General features: G+C 36.3%; 2 protein-coding genes across 6 annotated transcripts in view; one reads left to right on the top strand and one right to left on the bottom strand.

Annotated features, from left to right (window-relative positions):
* Positions 1 to 26099, top strand: part of LOC124224746 (uncharacterized) — a 326271-nt gene that overhangs the window by 102688 nt on the left and 197484 nt on the right. The window lies entirely within an intron of this gene.
* Positions 1 to 26099, bottom strand: part of LOC124212679 (carbohydrate sulfotransferase 11) — an 89004-nt gene that overhangs the window by 60905 nt on the left and 2000 nt on the right. For 2 of the 5 annotated variants that reach the window (XM_046613006.2, XM_046613025.1), the window contains exons 2-6: positions 25489 to 25630; positions 25267 to 25415; positions 24907 to 25078; positions 24659 to 24818; positions 23824 to 24023 (exon numbers count right to left, since the gene is read on the bottom strand). In XM_046613006.2, the coding sequence (XP_046468962.1) occupies positions 23824 to 24023; positions 24659 to 24818; positions 24907 to 25078; positions 25267 to 25415; positions 25489 to 25630 (823 nt within the window). Of the gene's footprint in view, positions 1 to 16219; positions 16840 to 17364; positions 17461 to 19680; positions 20325 to 23823; positions 24024 to 24658; positions 24819 to 24906; positions 25092 to 25266; positions 25416 to 25488; positions 25631 to 26099 lie in introns of those variants that run through there. The other 3 variants (XM_046613034.2, XM_046613042.2, XM_046613016.1) reach the window with 3 other exon arrangements.

The following is a 26099-nucleotide window of genomic DNA, read 5'->3' as shown; positions in this document are numbered from 1 at the left end:
TTAGACAATCGACAGACATGGTACAGTTATAAATTACAAAGCTTAGGCTTGTAGCCCCACGGAAGCGTGTCGGTTGTATTTTGAAACACGATCCGCTTGTCGTCATTCCAGCTCAGTGCTACTTTCTGCTGTTCTACGGTGTATACCTCGTGCTTTCGACTCATGATCAAATGCTGATTTGAGGATAGATTTTCACGTTTCAACGCACAGTCCAAATAATCGTTGAAGGTTATTTTTCTTAATGCTGATCCTCTGACACCTTTGGCACGTTTAGTGTCTGTCTCATCTCCCATGACTCGGAATGCGTACAGTTTAGCTCGTAACCCTACAAATTCGAGCATGATTTTGCCGTTGTTCTCATCTTTCATCAAACCGAGAACTTTTTTGTTTGCTCGAGGTATTCCATAAGCGTTGTCGAGCGGATAATCAGACGTATCGAACTTGTGCAAGTCCTCCTTTATATGTTCGTATATATCGGGGACGGTAAAATTGTAAATCAAACTGTCTGTATCTGTGTACATTAATTTTGCTAAGTTGCCGAATTTCTGTTTAATGTAATTATAATGGAAATCGTAGATGTATGTTTTAGCTAGATCCATAATGGAGAAACCTGCATACAATGGTTTATTCAACTTAACTTTCGTCTTATTCATTTCGACGATAACCATCTCTTTGTCGAACACGGTGCAGCTGTGAAAATTAGGCTTGGCTATGGTAGCTCTCGCACCGTACCGTCCATCCCATTCGGTGATCAATCGAACATCTCTGTACTTTCGCACGTTTTCCATAGTTTTGCCAAAAACTGCGTTGTTCATTAGCTTGTGAAAATTTTTCTCAAATTCGTTGTCAGATTTTTTTCGCAAATCGGTATTTAAATCTATATATTTTTTCGGCCACGGAGTTTGCTTGAATTTGAGAACTCTATGAATTTTGAGTAATTTTAAACCTAATTGTAAACATTGTTTCAAAACGCGGTAGTGAACAACGTAGTTTTTCTTGGAAAATAGCGTGGGCGTCAATTTTGGCTGTTTATTGGTCGAAATCGGAGGTACATAGTGCTCCGGACACAATGGTAAATCCTTATGAGTTTCATGCAGTTCCGCAGGATATTCCAAATCTACCTCCAGCACGTAACCAAACTCTGCATCGTCCGAGATCGTAAGAACGTCGCATTGTCTGAAGTCTGATACCCATTCGAAGGAACTGTATGGCAGAGCAAAGCTCATAGCTGCACCGTACAAATTATTAACGTCAAAGTACATGAGATAAGATTCTTCAACCTCAGGATCGAATTTCTCTCCCATGTACCTGTTGTTGGCCTTTGCATATCTGTTCGAACACTGTGATACACCACCACGAATACCTTTTTCGATAAACATAACCATGTCTATGTCGGTGAGAAGCTCGAGTTCGATGCCTGTACATTTTAACATTGCATCAAACGACAGACTGGGCGCTGTGTAGTAATGTAACGGGTCCAGTTTGTACGTCGTCCAACAGCTCTGTCGAAAATTTTGAAAAACGTCAGCCAGTAAAAACACGTCCGTCTGTAAATACAAGTCCGAATACTCTCCCAAAGTTTGGACGTTAAAAGTTTGCCATACGTCGCACGCATGCGCGTAATCGTCGTCCGATATATTCCGGTCGTTCAATTTTGAATAAAACTGTTCTTTGACTGGTAAATGTTTCTCCTCGAGCTTCTCCCAACTGTCTATGTATTCGTACGGGAAGACACCTTTCCTAGTCAATAAACGAAATTTGTTCAAGCTACTGCAGAATTTACGTGTTATTGTTTTTCGGCAATCGTCCAGATACGATGATAATTTATCGAGACTGCTAGGCATGAAACGGTACGAATCTATGAAACGGAACGTTACATCCGTTCCCTCAACGAATTTAGTGAAGGAAATGTACTTTTCTTTGTTGACAGGTAATAGTTTAACAGTACCTTCGAATGACGTACCCAGAGCTTTGATCAGAAAATGCGAATCGTAACCCGAAAGATTGTGGAATATCACTGGGATGGTGTGCGAATTTTGGTAATTTAGATTACAGCTGCGGTGAGCAGCACCACGGTACTTTCCTGTGAAATGACAGTGATCCCGATGTTTCACGTCTGTGAGCGTAAACGGTTTTTCACAAATATGACAGACCGCCGACAAATCAAATTCGTTGATCTGATCGAAATTTAGTGGTTCCATCGGTACAACAGTCTTGTAGTATCCCTCTAACGAAAGTGCCAATTCCTTTAACTCGTTCACAAACCATTGGATGCAAGTTTCTCCACGATCAATTTTGAATTTTGAAAGCGAATCGTCAAACGCGCAATGCAGATAGTAAGCTATACTATACGGAAGATGCTTCTGATAAATTGTTTTATTTTCCCCAAAACTTTCATGTGTGGGTTGCAGTAAACATTCGAGATCCGCGTGAATGCAGAATGGAACGGTTTCTTTGTGCTTGAAATTTTTGAATTTCAGTATTTTTTCCTCATCTGTAGGTAGAATAACTTTGGTTTTGTTTAAATTCATGCAATCAGCTCGGTGCTTCAACAAACATCCTTCGAAATTAAAATGAGACAGACACCCATCGCACAACCAAGTATGACATTCATGCTTGGAAATTTGAGATCTTGTCAACCGCGATAAATTTCGAATCCATGTAAAATGAAAGATTCTATTTTTTTCATAATTTACCATATCATCATCAGCATCGTCATCGTCAGTGGTTTCAGTTTCTATCGCCAAAAGATGAATTGTAGGTTTATCAGACTCATTCTGACTCAGGTGAATCGGTACTATTTCACTTTTTTTCCGATCACCTTGGTCTATACCGTAGACGCTAATTGATTGGTCGTTAAGCTTCTCAAATTTTGAAATGGTGTTTTTGTCTAGAGACATAGGAAACGTTATACCATCATACCGTAGCACTGAGCTGAAATGTGGGTACGAGCTGGTCGCGTTAGGATGGTTGTTGTCGGCTGGGAACAGAGCTGCGGTGACCGACCAAAGAAAGCAGTAAGAGTCGTTGTTACGGATGTTGACGACAGCCTTCTTATCACTGAAATGCTTAGGTAACGGGGTGTATGTGAAGACACCGCCTCGTAGTGGCACGTACTTGTTGATATTCACAGTCAAATTGATTATTTCGGTCAGCGACCAGCCTGAATCCTTTTCCTGGAAATCTTCCACCTTTTTCAACAAACGCTCCGTCGCGTTTTCGATGAACCATTCGTTGATATCCGTTGTCTGGAGGATGATTTCATTTCTCGTATTAAAAAATTTGATCTCTTCCACCGTGCGATCAACTTTTCTGAGTTCAAATTTACAAGCCAGGATAACGTTGGCTTTCAAGCTCCTGTCTTTCTTCAGAGCGTTTTTCAGCCTCGTCACAGCTAGTACCTTTGCGTCTTCTAGAAATCTCTCCACGTGTTTATGCTTCAAATTGACGATGGATCCAGTTCGAATTCTCCTCTCGAAAGCTGATTCCAAATCTTCCCACCGTACTCGATCGCTTCTTCGTCGGCTTCGTAATCCGTCACCCACTTTCTGCAATTGTTGAAATTTGACTGTCAACGATTTCAAAATTCCGATTGTAGTCAAAATTCTTGTCTTCTCCCCCATCGTTGAGGCGTTGTTGCGTAAGATTTTATTTAAAAGCCTGATATTTTGGGTTCCGAGTCGAATCCATTTTGCAATTTCTGCCGGTGACGATTTTTCCGATAAAATCTTGAACGCCGATTCCATAATATCGATCAATCTCAAACACTTCGCGGATTCCATCTTGAGCTTTTTCCTCACGTATGCTTGACAGGTTGTGACGTAATGATCGTTTGCAGTGATGAGCGTCCTTTTTATAGGGCAGCTGTACGGATGCGCGCGCACCTTTTGGCATTCCAAGAGCGATAGTAACCCGACACCGCAGGCTCTGTACCGCGACTATCGGTCGACCTTGGATATCAAACCGAGTAAGTGAAACACGATTCTCGGAACCATTAATTTTGGAATGTCACGTGGTTGATAAGGTGGTTAGACAAAACAATGCGTTCGACAAGTTTCGACGGCGAGCGGTATGCGGTCAAAGGATTTCGGTGCGACGTTGGGACAAACAATTCTCGGAACCATTAATTTTGGAATGTCACGTGGTTGATAACGTGGGAAAGGAATGTGAGGTGGTTGACGTTACACGTCAGCAGTCCTACCGTGGAAAAGGAATTCGGAGTGGTTCATGTTACACATCAGCAGTCCTATCGTGGGACAGGCGAGCACTACAGACCTTCGGTCGGTAAAATTGTCGGTAAAACAGCACGATTTTGACCCTCGATCGATACAACTGTCGGCAAGGTTGCGCGGGGTCGGTAAGATTGTTGGTAAAACAGCACGATTTTGACCCTTGATCGATACAACTGTCGGTAAGGTTGCACGTTTTTGACCTCAAGCCGGTACGGCAGACTGTGACGTCATCGCGGAAAAGGGTTTGAGTCTGGGCTGCGCGGAGCGGCTCGGTCGGTAAGTGTCGGTAACAGGAATCTGCGTGTAGAACCCCCCTTGCTTATCTACTTCGGAATGATGCTGACGAAGACTAGGAAGGAGCTGTGTATGAAGCTGGAATGGATATGTGAATAAAAATCACTTTTTTTACGATTTTTCACGAATAAAAACTTTAAACTGATTTTTCTCCGAACCACATTTTTTCGCATGGATGACACTCTCATTTCAAAACTATTGCACTTATCGATATGAACCAAACGGCATTTTACTCTTTAGATGTCTGGCTATGGCTTTCAGCAAAACCAGAAATATTCATTATTATTTAAAAAAGTTATAAACAATTAAAAGTGCAAAAAAGGGTAAAAAAAATTCCAAAATCCGGCATTTTGTTTTTTTCATTGAAAATATTTCATTCTGCTTGAGGCCATAGCCAATTTGATACAGAACATGAAACCGTTTTGTTTTTTGCTTTCAGATAATTCGTTTCCAAGAAATGATGTCATCCATTTACTAATCAGATGAGTTTCAGCAGCCATTTTAAAAACCGCCACTTAAAAAAAAGAAAAAAAGTTTTTTTCAAGTAATTTCACATATGTGCTCTCATATGTAAAAAAAATTGATTACTCAACATGTTTTGTACTATGAATAGAATGTATTGAAAAAAATCACGTTTTTTAGAGTAACCTGGCCTTGAGGCTAGCATTAACCAAACACCGCTAGATAAAGCTGTGTCTTCTTCATTATGGAACGAAATATGTAAACAGTAATCGACATTTCGATACGTCTCTCTCTATTTATATTCCGAACGTATAAATGAGCATGATTTTCACCTGTATTGGTACCTAGAGCTATAACTTTTCTATTCTCAGTGCACTCAGTTTAGTCTTGTCGTATGATCACTTACAATCAGTTAACAATGACAGAACCACAACGCGAACAATTTACCGACGAATTCTTAAAATTAGTAAGTTCGAAGTGCTCCAATAGTTTTTATATAAGTGACCTGCAGTATACCGTTTATTTAAATTGTTTAAGAGACGTAAAACAAGCGACTCGTTTGACATAATTACAACGTCGCCACTTGGAGCGGTTTGATATTTTTTCTGTAGGTGGTATTAACAAACTAATTGTGCCTGTGTCAGAAGGTAAATACAATATATAATAATATTCAGAACAGAACCGAAGATTGTGATCAGAGATATAATTTTTCTTTTGCTCTACAGGTGAAATTAATGTCAGATTTTTCATTAAAAATGAAGAAATGTTTGATATTTTATACGAGACTCATATTTCAATTGGACATGGTGGAAAAAATCGAATGATGAATGAATTGAATAAGAAATATAAAAACGCTACGCAAGAAGTGGTTTCGTTATTTTTAAAATTGTGCGTATCTTGCCAGAAAAAACAGAAGTCAACAAAATAGGGGCTTGTGGTAAAACTAATCGATTTTTCTGAAATGAACAGCCGATGCCAAGTTGACTTGATTGATATGCAATCCAATGCAGATGGGCCGTACAAGTTTATCATGGTTTATCAAGACCACTTGACAAAATTTGTCCAACTCCGACCGTTACAGTCTAAGAGAGCAGAAAAGGTGGCGAGACATTTGCTTGAAATTTTTTGTATTTTCGGGGCACCGGTCATATTACAATCCAGGGTTGCAAATTTTTTAATGAAAAAGTAATGCACTAACTCTAAGGTTCGTTCAGTTTATAAAGAACCGGGCTTATTATGATGGCATAAAATGATCTCCGTACAAGACAATGTTTGGTAATGATGCCAAACTTGGTTTGTCGACGACCTCACTGCCCAAAGAAGTATTCCAAAACATTCAGTCTGAAGGGGAACTAGAACGAGTAATGGAAGATTTTAAAGAGAATTGCACAGATACAGATGCTGAAGAAGAGAGAGATGCCGAGAAGTGCAAAAAACGAAAAGAGCGAGACGCAGGGAATTCTCGAGAGGGAGAAGAGCGAGCCGCAGATAGTCATGAGCAGAAATGCAAAATGTGCAGCGGCTACAACGTGATGGTTAATGGCATCTGCGTTATTTGCACAAAAATAAACGATATAAACAAAAACAGGTCCAATGTGAAAGAGAAATTAGAAGTATAAGCAAACAAAATGAAAATTAGATCTAACTCGAATTTTCCTCTGTGCAAAATTGGTGACTCTGTAAGGGTGGTAATTCCAGACGTTGATAGAGGCCGAAGAGATTTTCGAAACATTCTTATGGCGATTGTAGACATGGATAATGAAGGTTTATATAAGCTTGGAAATGAATACGTGACTATCGAAGAAAAGTTTTCGAGAAATCAATTCATGCCATGCAATGCTGAGTTTGTTGACATTCTTAAAGTGTTAGCTGAGAAGAAAACTTTGCGGCAACTCGCAAATAAGCAGTCCAATTCAGGAGGCCAGGGTTATCAGAGGTGTAGTTGCAAAAGCAATTGTCAAACGAATAAGTGCAAGTGCAAATCTTCGGGAGTGCTTTGCAATTCAAAGTGCCATCATAGTTTCTCCTGTGTAAATATATGATTTTGAATAATATTAGGATGATTCTTCTCATTCTATAAATTTGACGTAACGCGAGAAGTGTTTGAAATAAATGAATCATATACTGACTAATACTAATAACGTGTATTATTTTTGTTTATTATTTTCCGTCCATAATAACTTCAGAAATAGAGATGTTTCGATGAATATTGTTTACGTTTTCCTTTCGATGATGAAGCAGACACAGCTTTATCCAACAGTGCTTGGATAATATTAGCTTTAGCCGGATAAAGTCCAAAATCAATGATTTTTAACGATTTAACCCAACTTCATCCAAAAACGGTGGGTAAGGCTAGTTTTATCCGGATAATGCTAACTTTATTCAGATTCCGGGCTTTACCCGTAACATGTGTACTAGGGTGGGCCAAAAAAAATGAGTATTTTTTTTCTTACTTTATACTCTGAAAATCGGTTGCTAGATACCTCTAAAGAATTCTCACCAAATATGAGCTCTTAATTTTGATAACAAGGTCCTCCGCTTTACAATTTTGCATTTTTTCCTGAGTATTAGAAACGAAAATTCATATCTCTTTGACAACTGTTCGTTAAAAAATATCTTTTCTAATTTTTTTGTAGGAAATCGAACGCTCTACAAAAAAGGTCTCCTACAATTTTTTCGTAAACCTTACCGTTTAAAAGATATCAAAGCTTAAAGTTTGATTATTTTAAGAGAAATTTCTGTTTTGCTTATGAATTTTTTAACTCGCTTACAAAAAATTTTGATGAATTGCGCAACTCATAGTTTTGTAGGAAATTAACTGCTCTACAAAAATGGTGTCTTATGATTTGTCGATTAAGTTAAGCGTTTAAAAGATATTCATCGTCAAACTTCAATGCATACTAATTTTAACAGTTTTTGATGAATAATTCGAAAAATTTCAATTTAATTCATAAGTTTCATGAAAATTTATTCCAATGTGAGTTCCTAAGATTCTTAAAATAATCAAACTTTAAGCTTTGATATCTTTTAAACGGTAAGGTTTACGAAAAAATTGTAGGAGACCTTTTTTGTAGAGCGTTCGATTTCCTACAAAAAAATTAGAAAAGATATTTTTTAACGAACAGTTGTCAAAGAGATATGAATTTTTGTTTCTAATACTCAGGAAAAAATGCAAAATTGTAAAGCGGAGGACCTTGTTATCAAAATTAAGAGCTCATATTTGGTGAGAATTCTTTAGAGGTATCTAGCAACCGATTTTCAGAGTATAAAGTAAAAAAAAAAATACTCATTTTTTTGGCCCACCCTAATGTGTACATCCATTTAGAAATCAGGAATTCAATACTTAATCCTTCATACATATACATCCCTATACTCACAAAAATCCGACCTCTTACCGCCTTCCCCCCGACCTCCCAACCAAACCCAAAAATGGGGCTTAGCGCGCAAAGCGCGCACGGGGGCGAAACTTCCAAGTATATATACATTTTTTTACACATATTATATACATTTTATACAAACAATCACGATTTTACCAAATACACAATAGGAAATAATAGTTGAAACGATTTTATCAGCTGTTTGACATTCTGTTTTCTTTTTTCCTGTTCTTTTATTAAACATTGACGCGGAGATGTGGTGAAGGTGATATTCAAAATTATTTATTATTTTTATTTATTAATTTGTATTGTAACGGAAGAAGGACCGTCACAAAGTCTGAACTTGAATTCGAGACAATGCTGTAGTCGACGTAAGCTTTCGTTATAAAGTATTATTTACTCAAGCAAGTGACAAATGTCGTCAGGGAATATATTGAGGAAATTCGTTTAGTTTAAGCATTAGATAATCACGCATCACGTATTGTATATATGGTAAGTATATGTTAGGGGGCGGCTATTAATTATGTGAAGCGTTTGGGGGGAGGGGAGGGCTCGAGCCGAACCTCACCCAACCGCACGTGGGGGAGAGAGGGGGTCTCGACAAATATCACGTAATTTTTTTTTTCCCCAAGAAATAGTGTAAAATTGTGAGAAAACTGGGTTAAATTAAGTAAAACGTGTTTCTGTACTAAAATATGGCTAAATCCTATATAATAATAATTATCGCGGTTATGCGAACGCCACAACGCCGCGCTGCGACAATTTGGGCGCGTATTATCCAGCGCCAATATGCAGCGAATTTCGATATTCTCATTACGTTTTCATGCTTTACAAATTTAGTCACATACATTTTCGGTTGATCTTTAGCCATTTTTGCAGCGTCTTGATCGAAAGCTACCCGTGCAGACACTGTTGCTGATGTTGGACGGTTTTGAAATTAGTTTTAGAAACACGGACAAGATTTTTTTCTGTAAGATCTGAATTATGACTTTTAAACGTTGGTAAATTTTGTTTTCAGTGACAAAAATTTCAGTGCAAGCGCCGGGTGAATCCCTTTTAAGGTCGTTTTCACATACTAATCTGGCTAGGTCCTATTGAAATGACGGGGTTGAAATTTTTTCGCGCGCCGCGCGCCATCCCGACATATCTGGGTATGGGAGGTTGCCTGTTAAGCGGGGATCGTCGCTGTTCGGCGCGACGAAGTGCGCAAATAATTTGATAAGCTCACTGCCATTCGGTGCGGTTCGCTGCCGTTCGCTGCGGTGCAGTGCGCGTCGACCTTTATTACTTGCTTCGATCCACAAAACGATTCAAATAATTTAGTAGATATATTTTATCGTTATAAGTTCAAGAGTATTCGTCACGTTTTCAGATATTAAAATTGTTGTGCACAGGCAGAAAACAAAATTATAATAATAAGAATAAATAACATTTTACCATTGCTCGTTTATATTTCACGCCAAGGTTAGTTCTTCCCGGGAAAGTGTTTCAGTTTATTCATGTGTACAACGCGTAGAGAAAATGCGCGAAGAGGGAATTTCCCGGGATCCACCGCGATCACGTAGACGCTGTTTACATGAAAATTCCAACTTATTCATAGGTTGATAGCCTTGCTTCCTTCATCGTGGATGAACTCGACGTGCAACGGGCAACGCAAGGTGGGCTCGTTGCCGTGTTAGACGATGACCAGAGAGATCTTTGGGTCGCTGTGGGGACGCTAGACCTTTTTGCGAAGGTTACTTCCGAGTTTTGTTCGTGTCCGGGATGGCACTGTGCCGCCCGGAGCCGAATAGCTAACGAGTGACACGACGAAGGCGGCGATCAAAATAAAATTATTTGAGAACCACGACTGACGCTGCGCGTACACAGGGGACGCCGGGAGGTTGTAAGCTATTCCCCCGTACTGGTATATCAAAACGCGGCGGCGTTTATTGGCGGCGCTAGCGCGTGCTGCCGCGGCTTCCCACCCCTCGCGCGCCCCTTATCAGAGTGGGACCTACGGCTACTGAAGGGAGCGCGCGGCGGCGGAACGTCAGAATTCCGACTACTGTTGAAGAGGAACAACATGTCAAGAGTGACTAATCACATATATTAAGTGCATCATATAAGCCATTTGTAAAAACAAACAAAATTTCATTTTCGATCCTTAATCGTTGTGTCCTTGTCCTTGTTGCACACAACAATAAATATTTTGCAAGTTTCCTCACACTATTAATTCCATTGCAATCAACCGCACCGTGGGGGACGGTTCAGCCATTCGATCTTCGGCGGCTGCCATGTAATTTACAAATGGACTATCCCGCTATTTTATATCTCAAATGAAGTCTGTCAAATTTTTGTAAAATCCAACTAGACTTACAGGAGTCGCCCGGGAAGCGAAAGGACCCGGGTTTGTATCCTGGTCCGGTCCAAGCCATGAAACAGTTTTTCTGGACCTACCAAAATGCACGTCATACTATACAGGGTGGAGCATTCAAAGTGTGACAAAGCAATAGTACTCAAACTATTGATGATACGCAAGAAAGTTTCAGATGAAAATTACGTTGTTCGAGAACGCCATCATACTGGATCATCTTATTTCTTTTTCGGTGGAGGCACTGAAACTACGTCAAGGTCAACGCCACTTTTTCAAGAGTAACAATGTATTTTTTTTCTACAACATTATTACTGACGTTGAGGCAAATTCAGTGATCTACAATACAAGGTCATTCTAGGCACGCGAAGTATGAAATTAGTCGAAAAATCGAATCGAATCAAAACAATTATATTCAAAGGATTTACTAACCTTGGCTTGTGTCTACTTACAGAAGATGCTCGAAGTGAATTATTTTCTGTTTTAGTCAATATATTATTAAAATTGAGCTCTTTTCTACCCTACCGTCGATGTAGAGTCGTAGGCGCGTTTTTTTCTTTTCGCGGTATCCCCTGCAGGCCTAATCCACGAGTATTCTTTGCAAAACTACTCAATTCTCCTTCGTTTCGAAGGGACGTGCTAGACGTTTTAACATTACTGCATGAAGAAGATACCGAGGACGAGTGTCCTTCACTGTTACCTGCCGAGACAAACGAGATTCATATCGGCGGTGACACAGAATATCTCATAGACGAAGAACCTATGATTTTCATCGATGACAACTTGTCTACCGGAGATGATCCGCAACCCGGCCCTTTAAAACGAAGGAGAGTTGAGTAGTTTCGCACAGAATATTCGTAGATTGACCTACAGGGGATACACAAAGAAAAAAAAATGCGCCTACGACTCTACCTCGACGGTGGTGTGGAAAAGGACTCAATGCTGACCGGTCCCAGACATGGCAGCAGGGCCATTTTGTGTTCTCCTACGAATGACATGACGACTTGTATGTATGAACTGTGGGAGATGTATCCTGATAGGTTTAATGTCGTGGGATCCCCTATTATTACGGGTATGGAACGTTTCTAGTGATCGGAGTCATTCCTCCTTTCGACCCCAATGAAAATGTTCCTTTTGTTAAATCATACAATGTTTTGAAAGCATTCAGCGTGTAATTTATTACAACGATTTATTCTGTACATTGGATAAAATATCTAAGAAATCACATAATAAAGTACGAAAGTGCAAATCATCTGAGATACATGAAAAAAAGGCATGGTTGTTTCAATGATGATTTTGGTGTACCTCAGTAAACAGTTGAGTAAAATATACCAGATAATCTAGTTACATTCGACCTGGTGAAAATTACCAGACGTCTGGTAGGACGTATTAAACCGACAGTGAAGGTTGTAAGGAGCATCCTTATGTGTTTTACTCGACATATGATAATATGAACGAAGATTCTTGAACGTGCAACTATTCAATCTTCAGAAATTTAAAACAGATAGTAAATACTTGCTAGTCGTATTTCACTGAATCCATCTCTTATACTAACATAATCTACATGGGAGTATTATACGACAAATATTATATTTATAATTCATGATATGCAGGTTACAATTAATTTGCTTTACCTCCTTGCTTGACTTAACCGTAACGTATTGTTAACTTTTACCTACCTAACTTATATTAATCTTTACTCTGTCACATGGGGTCCTTCGTGCTTGCGTGATTTCTTGTCATGTATACATTTAATAAACTAGACGACGTGCAGCGTTCTCCCAAAATGAATAATCGAATGCACAAACTATTGGATCTTCAACTAAACGCGCCGGAAAAAATAACTAAACTGTTTAAGTGAGACCAAATATATTTTCAAGTTGACATAAATAAAATCTCGTCACTCGATCTGTATGGTATTTCCAGCTAACCCTTATTCCGTATACTAGATAAAAAATCATACAGTCAATTATATACTGAACTACATGAATTTTGATCTAGAACATCTGATGATTCATGCTTTTCTAATTTATTATGCGACTTCTTACATCTTTCATCAAATTTACAAGATAAATTATGTAATAAATTACACATTGAATTTTTCAGAAATATTATGCGACTTGACACATACACATTTTCATTACGATAAGGTTACTGGCACGGATTTTACCGCCTTTTGTGATTCATCAACTTGACGCATTTCAAAACTTACATGGTTTTGATTCTTGATCGCATGAAGTAAAAGGTAATGTAACATGTTTCTTTGTAAGTCGATTCAAACGAATTTCTACACAGTACGAAATATGTAAAAAATATTTCAACAATATCACAACGTTTCAGATTCATTACACAATTTCAGGAATATACTTCTCAAATGTTTCTGGAACATTTCAATTGCAATGTAATATTTACAATATTTAAGAAACGTTTCAAAAATATGTCAACTGTAATTGATATTTTTGCAATTTTTCGAAAATATCTCAACTGGAACATAACATTCGCATTAGGGTGCTTTTTTTGGACTATTTTTTTTTGCGGTCCCATTATGAGATTTTGTTGGAAATACCACAAAAAAAATTCCCTGAAAGTTTGAGCCCTTAATATTAATATTAAGTGCTCGCCCAAGGGATGTAAAGATTTCCCGCTTAAAATACACGTAAACTTTAATTTTTTCCTTCAAAACATCTACAGTTCAGAGGCATTTTATGGTATAGTCTAGGACATCAGTAGGTTTTCTTCGGAATGAAGTGCTCTACAAAAGTGCTCATTGCGGTGAAGTCGTAACTCACACCGGCGAGGTCGTACGGGCCACCCAAACCCAATTTTTTCATGAAATTCTTGTTTCTTTGCCCCCATCTCGTAAATGACAAGAGCTACAAAAAAAATATTGAACAATTTTGTAGAAAATTTAATTTCCTACAAAAAAGTTCAAAAGAACCAAATTGCTAACATCGATATTTATTGAGATATTGGGCTTTTAAGGTGAGGAAGTATGGAATTTTCATGAATTATTGAGTTAAATTGTCGAATTATTGATTTTTCATTTTGTATTGTAAACTTTTTTGCGTGAAAATGAATGGCTGTTAAAAAAATATTTATGCCTGAGTACAATTTTCATCTTAAAAAAATAGAAATTTATTTAATGGTGCTTTTAATGAATTATAAAGATGTAAGGAATAACAAAAGATTGAATCACAGTAAATGTATTTTCTAAAAATACAAATAAAACAGTTCAGGAAATTTTTTTCTCCGAGTAAGTTGATTTTGTACACAATGGATACTGCGAACGATGGTGTTGTACTGTTTGAAAAATGTTCTGCCTTTCATCTTCATTATGAGTTAAAGCTTCATTAAATTTCTGAGTAAGAGCGACTCCTCGTTCAGGAATATCATTCACAACTTTTAACTTTTTAAAGTTGCCAAGACATTTTTGGTAATCAGGATTCTTTTCCCGTGTGTAGTTCAGTATTTAAAAATTCATAAGGAAGGTTAAACTGTTTAAAAATGAACGATAAATTTGGAGTTACAAAATCACTGATATTTTTATCGGCAAGAGAAGAAATTAGATTATAAAGCACTGAACAACGCTTATTTGGTTTCTTGAAAACTTCGTTACTGTTCATTTTTTCAACAATTTCTAATTTTTCTTTCGGTAACACTGTGTCATTGAAGAGAGCCAAGCAAGCTAGCTGTTCGTGCGAATACCATAAATGTCTAGATAGTTTCTCAAGTGCTGCATTGGCAGTGTCTGGATGAATTTTTCGATACTCGATGAGATCTTTTATTAATTGTAAATCCGAATTTGGTGCTTTCATCGCGTTTGGAGCACTGAACCACATTTTTACGTAAAATAACACAATAAAAACACATATTTTACGCAGAATATCCAGTAGCGTTGCTGATACTTTGAACTGCTTGCGAAATAAATATATTTTCAAACAATAAAGAGCTTTTGAGAGCCATCTTGCATGGTGACAAGCACCAGGAGTTTTAAATTTTACATCTTGACTGTTACTACCACCCAAAAAGATACTGCTTAGCGCTAAAAATTCTTTATAGTCTGTAACAGTTGAATTTAGCCGCTAAAGCAGTGACTACGGGACTCAGTAATAGGTAGGTCCGTAGGGGGGGGGGGGGGGGGGGGGGCTTTTACCTAAGCGGTTATAGGACATATGTAGAGGCAATCGATCGAGAAGTGTAAGAGATAGACGACGGATGAGCGGTCGATCGTTATCAGAGTGCGCTCTAAAATAAAGAAATCATAACGAACGAATTGATACAACTGACGAAAAATGAAGTAAAACGCGGAAGGATTCTATTGCGAGAACGAAGGACTCTTAGCAGCGACTCATCTTTTTACGGATTCCTGATCACACAAAACCACCTAGATGTGACGGACGAGGGGAGTCCAATTGGCCGGGCACGGAATTAGCGAGCGCAACTGAGGAAATGGAAACTGGGATTTGAAGAATATCCCCAAAGACACGCTTATGATAAGTTTTATATTCTGACCTGTACTATTTTATCTGTAATTTTACGAGTATGCCGTTTATGGAATTGTTATTGTCCTAGATGTCCGCCGTGCCCATTTTATTTATACAATTTATTTATTATTTTCTCTCATATTTATACTTTTCTTTTATTCGGTTTCCGTATAGGTTCATGTCATTCGGTCATACCAACATCCGAAATTCCGTTTTAAATAAAAACAATAAAAAACAATAAAAAGTAAATTGATAGCGGATGATTTTCGTTAATTGCGAGAGGCTCCGCAGTTGGAGTTAATCCTGGTCGAAGCAAACCGCGATAACGAAAAGACCGTTACAAGTCGTCCCTTGGTTGATGATTCTAATTGAAAAACAGAAAAAGAAATACGAAAGTGAGAAAATGGTACATAATTATTTTCGGTAGTCAATGTTATTTGCGCAATAATAGAGATGTATGCAGAATACTCTTATTAGTTAATAAATTTTTCAATAATGTTAAAAAAGGAATAAAATTTACAAAATATTAGAGCAAAAATAGATCTATAATATGTAAATTGAATGAGGTAGAAAATTAGAAAGTTATTACTTCGTATCTGTTCTTAATCTACGCAAAACGGTGTTAACCACTAGTTTATAACTGTTTGAAGGTAAATGTTCAATTGTTTGTATAAAATCGAAATTATTCATACCTTCAATTGATTTTCAATAACATCAAGAATATCTTCTTTTTTGTCGTTCAAAATATCGGCAATTTGTACATCGTTTGTACCGATTTCGTAAACGGAAGTATCCATTTTATTCAAATTATCTCTAAACCTTTTAAAAATAGGTGCATTTGGGCTACTTGTGACTGGCCAAGCAACTTCTGCGACATTTCGTAGCTATAATTCCGACGTATGATGACGACAAGCAAGATACAATAAATCATGACCAAGTTTTTTTTCTAGTAAAGTACAAGCACCGCTATTCTCACCTTAAAAAATTTGATGTTTTGATTAAAATAGATAGAAAATAATAACATAAAGTCAAAAATTTATTCCAACAATATAATAATTTACTAGTATTTGTAGCCGTTGTATCAAAACACATTGCTTTAACCCTTTCGGTACGGACGCATTCTACGTCGCGCCGTCCCCGCTGACCGAGCAGTCGCGGCAGGCGTCCGTACTTGCGGAACAACTGCAAGCGCCCGTCAGACGCACAATACCACGCTATCTTACGCAGAGCGAGTGCAGTCGCTCGTAAAAAAAATGCTTAAAAAATTATAACATAATGTTGGGTTACCATGGTCACCGTTCGTACATAACGAGCGTGAAATGTTGGGTTACCATGGTCACCGCTCGTACAGAGCGAGCGTCAGGCGTTGGGTGACTACAGTCACCGATCGGACCGAAAGGGTTAATATTATCGCAAATATCTATCTAATAAAAAATCTATCAATATTTAGCCCCTATCACTAGTTTGAGTGCGATCTAGGGCTGATACCAGTTCTGGAGTTAAAATGTTGATTTTCTTCATTTTAGGATGTACAGGGAGTTCACTCTCAGAATCCGAACAAGCTCGCTTCAACCCACTGGAATGTGATGTTAGACTATAAAAACTTGATGACACTGAGTGTTGAGATAGTTTTCAGCCTGAAATAAAGTATTTTTAGAGTTAAATTAATGGATATAACAAATTCAAATATAATTTTGATTTCTTTTCCAGCATATGTAATTCAATGAAAATATGGTAGGCAGTAATTTTTTGATCGCACGGATATTTTATTTTTTGTAAAAATATCTGACTCCAAAAAATATTAAGCAAACTCTCTACTTATAAGTTAAAATTATTGTTACGATTAGATCAATTTTCAATCTCCAAATTTATACACGGATTTAGCTAATATCAAATTCATTGAAAATGATAAATTAATGACAAGAAAGTAATTGAAAGTATTATCAATCTGAAACAGACATTCAAATTAATAAGAAATATTATTGAACTTAATTTTGTGAGTATGAGGTTGAGAACGATTTTCGTGCAAAGAAAATTTGACAAATAAACAAAACAAAAATCTATCTGAATCACACCAAAATGCTCTTAATTACTGGAAAATTGTTGATGATTAAATTCTAGAATTTATAATTGTAAAAAAATATTGTAAATTTGAGACTAACCATTATCATTCTTGTTGTTCTCATTATCTTCATTAGTTATCTCCTGTTTCACATCAGATTGATCGTGATGAATTGTTCGTGGCAAGGAAGAAGTAACTGGCGAGTGGATATTAACTTTTCCATTTCGACATTCAACCAAAAATTGTTTAAGTTCATTCGGTAAATTATTAACCGCCGTAGAATTTGCTATGTCAAACAATTTATCAAGCTTTTGACTGAACTTTTCAACATTTTTTTGTTGTGTTTTCGATTTTTTTTCTCTAATACGATGTTTTTAATTGATAAATATTCAGTGTAAAATTTTTTTAACTTCTGAATACCATGCTGAGGACGAATAGTTGGTATCATTAGCTTTGCCCAAAGAGCATTTGTATCACTGATAACACTAGTAACACGGTTTCGTATATTTATATTCAGAGACTGATGCTTATAAATAAATTCAACACTTCACGATAAGCAGGTAACTTGTTGATATTTATTTCAGTTGTTTCAAATCCAATTAAATAATTGTAAATATTTTTACCAATTTTTTCACACATATTTGTAGAGCTAGAAATCAACGTAACCTCAAATTTAACACAGAATACGTTTCACGACGTTAGGCCACTCAGTACACTCGGAGCTTTGTTCTTACTCTCGCGGAACTAGTACGCGAAAACAAAGAATACGCTGCAGTTAAACGGGAAATTGGTCGAACTCATTCAAGGTCACGTCAAAGCGTACAGTTCCGTAGTAGTTTACGTAAACAAAAACTGATTACTAATCAGTGATTAGTATCATAATACAAAGTAGTGAAAATATATACTTCATATATTCTTTGTCTTGTTCATATACATCTTATCTTTAACTAGAGTTTTAGTGGTATTAAGTTATTAATAAATAAATTAAAATTATCAGGGGGAAAATTAAATAAAAAATTCATAAAGAAATAAAAGAAAAATTTTAAAAATATCCCTTTTCAAATGTTTTTTTCGAATTTCAGTCTCAAAATTTTCAGTTATTCAACTTTTTAATCATTTGCAACTTAGGAAATAAATAATTGATAATTTGTGTGACATTAGAAAATGAAAAATCAATAATTCGACAATTTAACTCAATAATTCATGAAAATTCCATACTTCCTCACCTTAAAAGCCCAATATCTCAATAAATATCGATGTTAGCAATTTGGTTCTCTGGAACTTTTTTGTAGGAAATCAAATTTTCTACAAATCTGTTCAATATTTTTTTTGTAGCTCTTGTCATTTACGAGATGGGGGCAAAGAAACAAGAATTTCATGAAAAAATTGGGTTTGGGTGGCCCGTACGACCTCGCCGGTGTGAGTTACGACTTCACCGCAATGAGCACTTTTGTAGAGCACTTCATTCCGAAGAAAACCTACTGATGTCCTAGACTATACCATAAAATGCCTCTGAACTGTAGATGTTTTGAAGGAAAAAATTAAAGTTTACGTGTATTTTAAGCGGGAAATCTTTACATCCCTTGGGCGAGCACTTAATATTAATATTAAGGGCTCAAACTTTCAGGGAATTTTTTTTGTTGTATTTCCAACAAAATCTCATTATGGGACCGAAAAAAATAGCCCAAAAAAAGCATCCTAATTCGCATATTTCAGAAAAATTTCAGTCATGTGTTATTTTAAACAAAACACTTTCATTGACAGAAAAATATACTAAACTTTTGATTGTCTAAGTATGCCGTGTCTAATATGTCAGAAATATTTTAGCCGTATTTAAGATGCCACCCAACATTTTTGTTCCTTCAAAAAACTTCACTTTAAATCATATTTCTATACTATAATATCCATTTAACATACCGTGCCGACAGAATTGAATTTTGTGAAGAATCAGTTAATTCGTTATTATTGATGAATTTCATTATTGCTTTGAAGAAATGATACGGGCAAACCTAGGAAGATTCTGTAAGTGGTAGTATAGCGTAGTGGTTAGGACGTGCATGTAGTAATGCGATGATCCCCGTTTGAATTCCAACTAGGTGATAACAGTACGAAGTATCACAGCAGAATTTGAATAAGCATTTTAATCAACGTTTGGGAGTACAGATAGGTGACTGTAATTTAAATATCGAGCCGTTCAATAATAGGTTTTCGTATTCAACATATCACACGGCACAAATCACATATCACTCATATGGCACAAAATATATCAGAAATATTTCAGACATATTTCTGATATGTTTCTGAAATGTTGCAATGAACCATGAAATGCTTCAAATGAAATAGTTCTGGAACGTTTCAGAAATCTATCATGTAAATGTTTCTGAAATGTTGCGATGAAACATGAAATGCTTTAAATGAAATATTTTTTGGAACGTTTCTGAAATGTATGGAAATATTTCTGCTATGTTACGGAAATGTTTCTGACATATCTTAGACATATGACAGTTACATAATGTACTTATATATGCGGATATGGACATATTTCTGACTTATTTCTGTAACATTGCAATGAAATATAACATGTCTCGATTGGGATATTTCTGAAACGTTTTTGAAATATTTCGTGCTGTGTGGGTTAGCAATAGGATCCCGACATTGACCTGTGATTCGTCCTTATGGTGATGGAAAAACTAATTTATCATAGAAAGAGGATTTGAGGGATATTATTACGTAAATCTTGGGAAAATACAAATTTTAATATACTCTTAACGAATATAGCTGGAATCTTAAGTGGATTTTTATTTACGGATTTGGAACTGTTTTAGAGGGTGGCTCGATTAATATTTCATTTGACACCTACTGAAGGTCAATCCAGTATGTAACTTTCTAATCAAGTATAAAAAATAGAGACGAAACGTTAGCCATGGATGATATCCACGGAGTTGCTCAAGTCAGTAACTGCCGTAAGTGTTTGCAATAAATCGTGAGTTGAAAAATTCAATCAATCCTGTTAGAATCAAATGATTCGTATGGAATCCGTTGTGCTCGGAATTATGTTCTCTAAGAGATAAGATAAATAAATGTAGAAGCCATTAAGTTCTCGACCTTACCGAAAAAATGTGGAAGAATTTTCGGTATCATACGTCATTAATCAAGGTTAAAACATAATGTTGACATTTCGGCCGTGTAGAGGGGGCCGTTGTCTGTGGGTATTATTCTGAACATACACCCCAAAAAGAAAGGAAAAACCCAGAATCAATTATTTTATGGGCCCTTTGATACCCTCATTGCTTAGGACTTATGTTCAAACTCACAGAACGCGTAATCAAACACGAAGCCACAGTAGCACACAAAAAATGGCATGGACAATGACGTTGACTGGTAGAGAAAGTCCAATAAGACACCTGTCTAAAAGTCGACCAAGACGACAAACCAAAATCTGGTGTCAGTCTCAATCTCAATGTCGGCAACGACCAACATATAAATTAAAATTTTTCAACCTCTGAAGTAGATAGGTTTCCATTAAAAGGATTAAAACGCCGTTTTTTATGAATCAAGTTGTAGTAGGCATCAATTAAATTATCCGTGTCGGATCCGTAAGGAAGTACCAAAGGGTCATCATTGTTTCTTTTATTGATAGTTTGACGTATCAGTTAGCTAGGTTTCTGAATAACATCTTTAAATATTATTGCTTTAAACCAGCCTCAAACATTAAGGATAGTTTCGAGTTTGTTAAAGAAATTGCTGAAGTTGAGATCCCTGATGGACGTAATATTGTTTCTCTTGACGTTGTTTCTTTAATTAAAAATGTGGCTACTGATTTCGCAATAAACGCGACCATCAATAATTAAGATCAACTGCGAGATAACATAAGAATTCCGTTAGATGATTTTCTCAATACGTTGCGTTTATGCTTTGATGCAGTGATATTTAAGTTTCATTGCTCCACTTATGCTCAAACTTTTGGTGCGCCCATGAGATCCTGATTGTCGCCTATCTTGTCAGATTTAGAAATATTATCCCTGAGTACTTTTAATTTTCAGCCAATGTTTTATCACAATTACGTGGGTGACATCCTACTCACAGTACCTAAAAGTTCATTGAACAATTTTCTTGCTAATTTCATTATTTTCCACGCGAGATAACAATTTACTTCTGCAATGGAAGTGAAAGGTAAAAGTAATTTCGTCGAAGTATCTGTGATAAGGCACATGTTGATGAGACAAATGGGTTGATAATACAGCTCTACAGAATAGAAAATTTTTTTGCTTCTCTAATTCTTTTTGTGAATTCTGGTGTTTGAGAACGTAGAATTTACGAATATAATTATGATTATACATATAATATTAGATTTGCTCTAATTTTTATGTTATTGTAGTATTGTATTCGAGAGGACTCAATAATTATAGGATAATTTCTCTTAATCAGTTGGAGTTAGGAAAATTCTATGTTAGTACTTTTTTATAGACCATAATGTCCTATAAGAAGCTGTATTTAGATAGTTTATAAAAGAAGCGTTTTTACGTGTTATTTAAATGGAAAATGGAAAAAATCAATATTAAGAGCGCATATTTGGCTGAGATATTCTATTTGATGTACATTTTAAATCTACCGAAATTTTAAAGTACATTTTAAAAACAACATTTTTGATTTCTGGAATACCCTAATAGCCTCCCTTTTGACTAAACTCGCGGTGCCCTCTTTTTTATGGCGGGAACAAGAAAGAATTATATTTTTTTAAAACTTTTTTCACTTTAGTCGGAACAAAGTAATCAGTAAGAAATTAGTGAGTATAACGAAAACTATCGAAAGTATTTTTTTGATAAACTTAAGATACTCAAAAAAAAAAAAAAAATAGACTTTTTCACATAAATATTGCCTTTTCGAGTCATATATGAAAATATCGGTAAAATAAATAACTAGAGCCAATTTCGAAAAAATTCGCTTACTCCTAGGGTCGTTGACATACAAATCTTCCTAAGGCAACTCAAATATCAAAGACAACAATACCACTGTTGAGCAGTGTAATCATTTCGTACCGGTTGGTACGAAAAACGAACCTGGTCTCGTAGGTACATGAATTTTGAGTCCCATCATACGCTTAAACAAAAAATACCTAATCTATATATTTTAGTTGACAGGGGGATCCTATTGGCAAATAATAGAATTCTTGACAAAAACATTAATTTTATAAAAGAGGTTTTAGCATTTAACGACGCTCCATCGCGATTGATTAATCAATGCATTGATGCTAGGCTAACTTATTAGAAGGACAAAACAAAAGAATTACTCGGTATGTTAGTCGAAAATGGTGATTTTGTTCCAGTTGCTAGATCTCTGTTGAGATTCCTCTATGTCAAGGGGTTGTCTCCGGCAATAGTTCGGCTCTTGCAGAAATTTAATGTTATATGTGTTTGCAGAAATTTCAATCATTTGTCAAGGTTATTCGTTTTACCGGAACACAGAAAACCCGAATAAAAAATTTTAACTTGGTGTACAAAATACTTTGTAGGGATTGAAATGAACGTTATATTGAATGTTGGATATGCTACGAGTACGCAGTAAATACATACACGATAATACACATTACTACATACATTTAACACAACAATGTACCTCGGCGGCACAGAGACAGTATAGTTTTGACCGTCCATAATAAAGGTTGGCAGACTCTCAATACACGAAACGGTCATTGGCCACTACCTTATTTCTTTATCATTTAAATAATAAGATAACGGGACAAAACTGGTAGACCGCTAAAAAATCAGGGTTTCCAATGAACATAAACGGAATATTTTCGTGGGCCCACAAAAACAAACAGCCTAAAGAGAATCATATTGGAGATATGAAATACTCGTATTACTGGTGACGACAACACGGTGATTCTTCGATTCGACACCGATAATTCAAGTGATGCTTACCACAACTTGATTAATAAAAAACAGTGTTTAATCCATTTCATTACAGAATATCTAACTCAGAGGCATTCAAATAATAATATATAAATATGTTAGTTGTTGGTGGAAAGTGAGATTGAGATTGACAACAGATTTTGGTTTGTCGAGTTGGTCGACTTTTAGGCAGGTGTGTTGTCGTACTCTCTTTTACAAGTCAACGTCACTGTCCTTGCGGTTTTTAGTGTGACAGTGTGGCTTCGTGTTTAATTTCACGTTCTGTTGGTCTTAACATAAGCCCTTTATAGGGTAAGTGTTCAGAATAATATCCATGAATAACGTGTAGAGAGATATGATAACATTTGACCAATGATGTTATGTCGCTATAGTTGAAGAACCTGGCAATCTCTTGGATTTAAGATGATCTTTCACGAAGCTTAAGTTTTGTTTTCATTTGTATTTATGTACGTATCTTCACAACTTGTTACAAACTTACTCTTCTCCTTGATGTTATTTCGTTAACTTGATTTGTAACGAATAACTGTTTGCAATTAAATTGCAGTTGTGAAGAGGGCCCCCTTCACAGGGCCGAAACGTCAACATTTTGTTTTAACGTATGATTAACCTGTGGTACCGAAAAATCCCTGCACAAGATGCATAAATACCTTTGCGATGATGTTAAACCTGATCAAGCACGGGGTACAAAATAGATAATAAGGCATCCAATGATCATCTCCATAACTAGCCAAATCCGTGTGGATTAAATATTGGACAAACTCTCTCCACGTTGGCTCTATTCCTGCGGGAGGAGGAATGTCCTTCGGTCTGATTACCTGATCAGATCTTGGAGGTGCAATTCTCTCATCTGAAATTTATTTCTCTTCAATATAATGTTATTGCTAAACGTTTTGCAGGAACCTCATTCACGGGCAAATCAAATTAAATGAATGTTACTTTTCTCTCACTGAATTTCGTGTTCACTCAGAATATACGTTATGTGAATTCAGCTGTATTTCAATTTTGGTATAAATGTTTGAAATCTTGCAACTCAAACATTTGAATTAGCAGTTCACGATTGTATAATAAATTATACCGATCGGCATGCATTATTCCGGTATGTAAATGAATTTGTGATTGCAAATTTTGTACAGGTACTGTCAGTTGCCATCAGGTCAATAAGAACCGTGTGCTAATATAAAACTTCGAAGAACTGATACTATACTGATTTTTATGTAGTGATCAAGCACTTGCTGGTACTCAAAATATCATATTGGATGTACGTATATTCAATGATTTGAAATTCATTTGAGGAAAAAAATTTCTAGCTCAAGGTTTGTCATGTAATAGATTAAAATCACTCAACTATTTTCGCTCAAACCAATTTGAAAGGAAGCACAGATAACACAAAATGCGTATAATAAGTTTTTTATGAATGTTATTTCATCAGATAAACATGACAGGTCCGCCGTAATGCATTAGACAATGAAAACCGCCCATCACCTCGAAATTTTGCGACAATCTTGGATCCGTATTTCTTATAAAAGTGAAGAGTCCCATGTTCCCTGCCCGCCACAGAATTTTCCAGTTTATCGCGATATGCGCTGAGCAAACGTTCAAAAGGGTGTCGAACCACAAGCAGTTTGCGACTTTTTTCCAAAACCTGAGGAAAAAAATGTATGTAATCTCCCGAATGCTGACTTCTGAAATCATCATAAAAAGAAGTGTAACCAATTGTTGACTTAACACACCTCTACGGCCTCTGATAATTCCATTTCCGGTAGGACGCTTCGTGCGATTATCGAAATCTGTCCACTGCTGTTAGCTAGTGCTTCTTCCGGGATTCCATTCAGCAAACATAAATTGTAAAACCATGTGGTACTTCCAGCCTTGTATACTGGGCAGTAAGATAAGTTGTGTACCCTGGATTTATGCACTTGAGAAATCAATCGTGAAAATCTGGATTTTTTTGTAGTTTTGATCGGTATCAGCAGCGCATTATGAGCGTAGATGAGTGTCGTTCAAGTCTCATACTGACTTGTACCGCCAATAAAATCAGCATTCGTCCGTGAACCGTATATTCTAAACTCATATCTTACAATTAGACTTACATGTCAATGAAGAAGACTGTATACTGTGGAGCTGGCGGATGTTTGTAGAAAGATTCGAAGTTCCGATCCTGATACCGACCCAAATGGCGACGTTTGCAAGTTTCTTCCACCGTAGAAATTCTGCGGTTATTATCTCTGTTGGCTTCATCCTGAAGCGACAGTAGCTCAGTTAAATAGAACATTTCATATCGTTATTGCACATTTTGAATTGACTTATCTTACCAAAAGCAATCTTAGCTCATGGCTGTCTGTTTGATGGGGCTTGACTGCATCTCTTGTATAGTCTCCTTCGATTTTTTTGATGAGAAAAATAATTGTAACAATGCTAGTGATAGCTGCCAGTCCTCCTATCAAGCTCGTCAGCCTGCAACGTTTCAGCGTTCTATTCGTGAATTTCAGTAATTTTGATATAGGTAATAAATTTTATCACCTGGTTTTGCTTATAATTAATAATTTAATTAACCAAGAATACTAAATTTTGAATTCAATTCAATACGAATCCCGTATAAATTTTGTCACTATCAATAAGTTCTGTAGTGACATTAAGTTATGTTTACAAGTAATACATGAATAAGTTATGATGCTATACATCTATTTTTGTAGGAACAACACACAATGGTTGCTTCTTATTTCAATCAACTTTTATGCACAAGTTATTCTGGTGATTTTCATTGCCCAATTGTTTCCTAGTAACAATTTCTTATACTTTTAATGGACAGGTTCAAAAAATATTTGGCAGAATTTCAAGAAAATCAATGGAAATAATGCGGTGCCAGATCGTTGTATATTTTCAGATTTAATTATTTGCATGCTAGGGCTGCAAATAATTTAGA

The sequence above is a fragment of the Neodiprion pinetum genome, chromosome 1, assembly GCF_021155775.2.
Source record: "Neodiprion pinetum isolate iyNeoPine1 chromosome 1, iyNeoPine1.2, whole genome shotgun sequence".
NCBI classification, from domain to species: Eukaryota; Metazoa; Arthropoda; class Insecta; order Hymenoptera; family Diprionidae; genus Neodiprion; species Neodiprion pinetum.
Note: the sequence above shows the minus strand (reverse complement) of the source record. Positions and strands in the feature narration are given on the sequence as shown.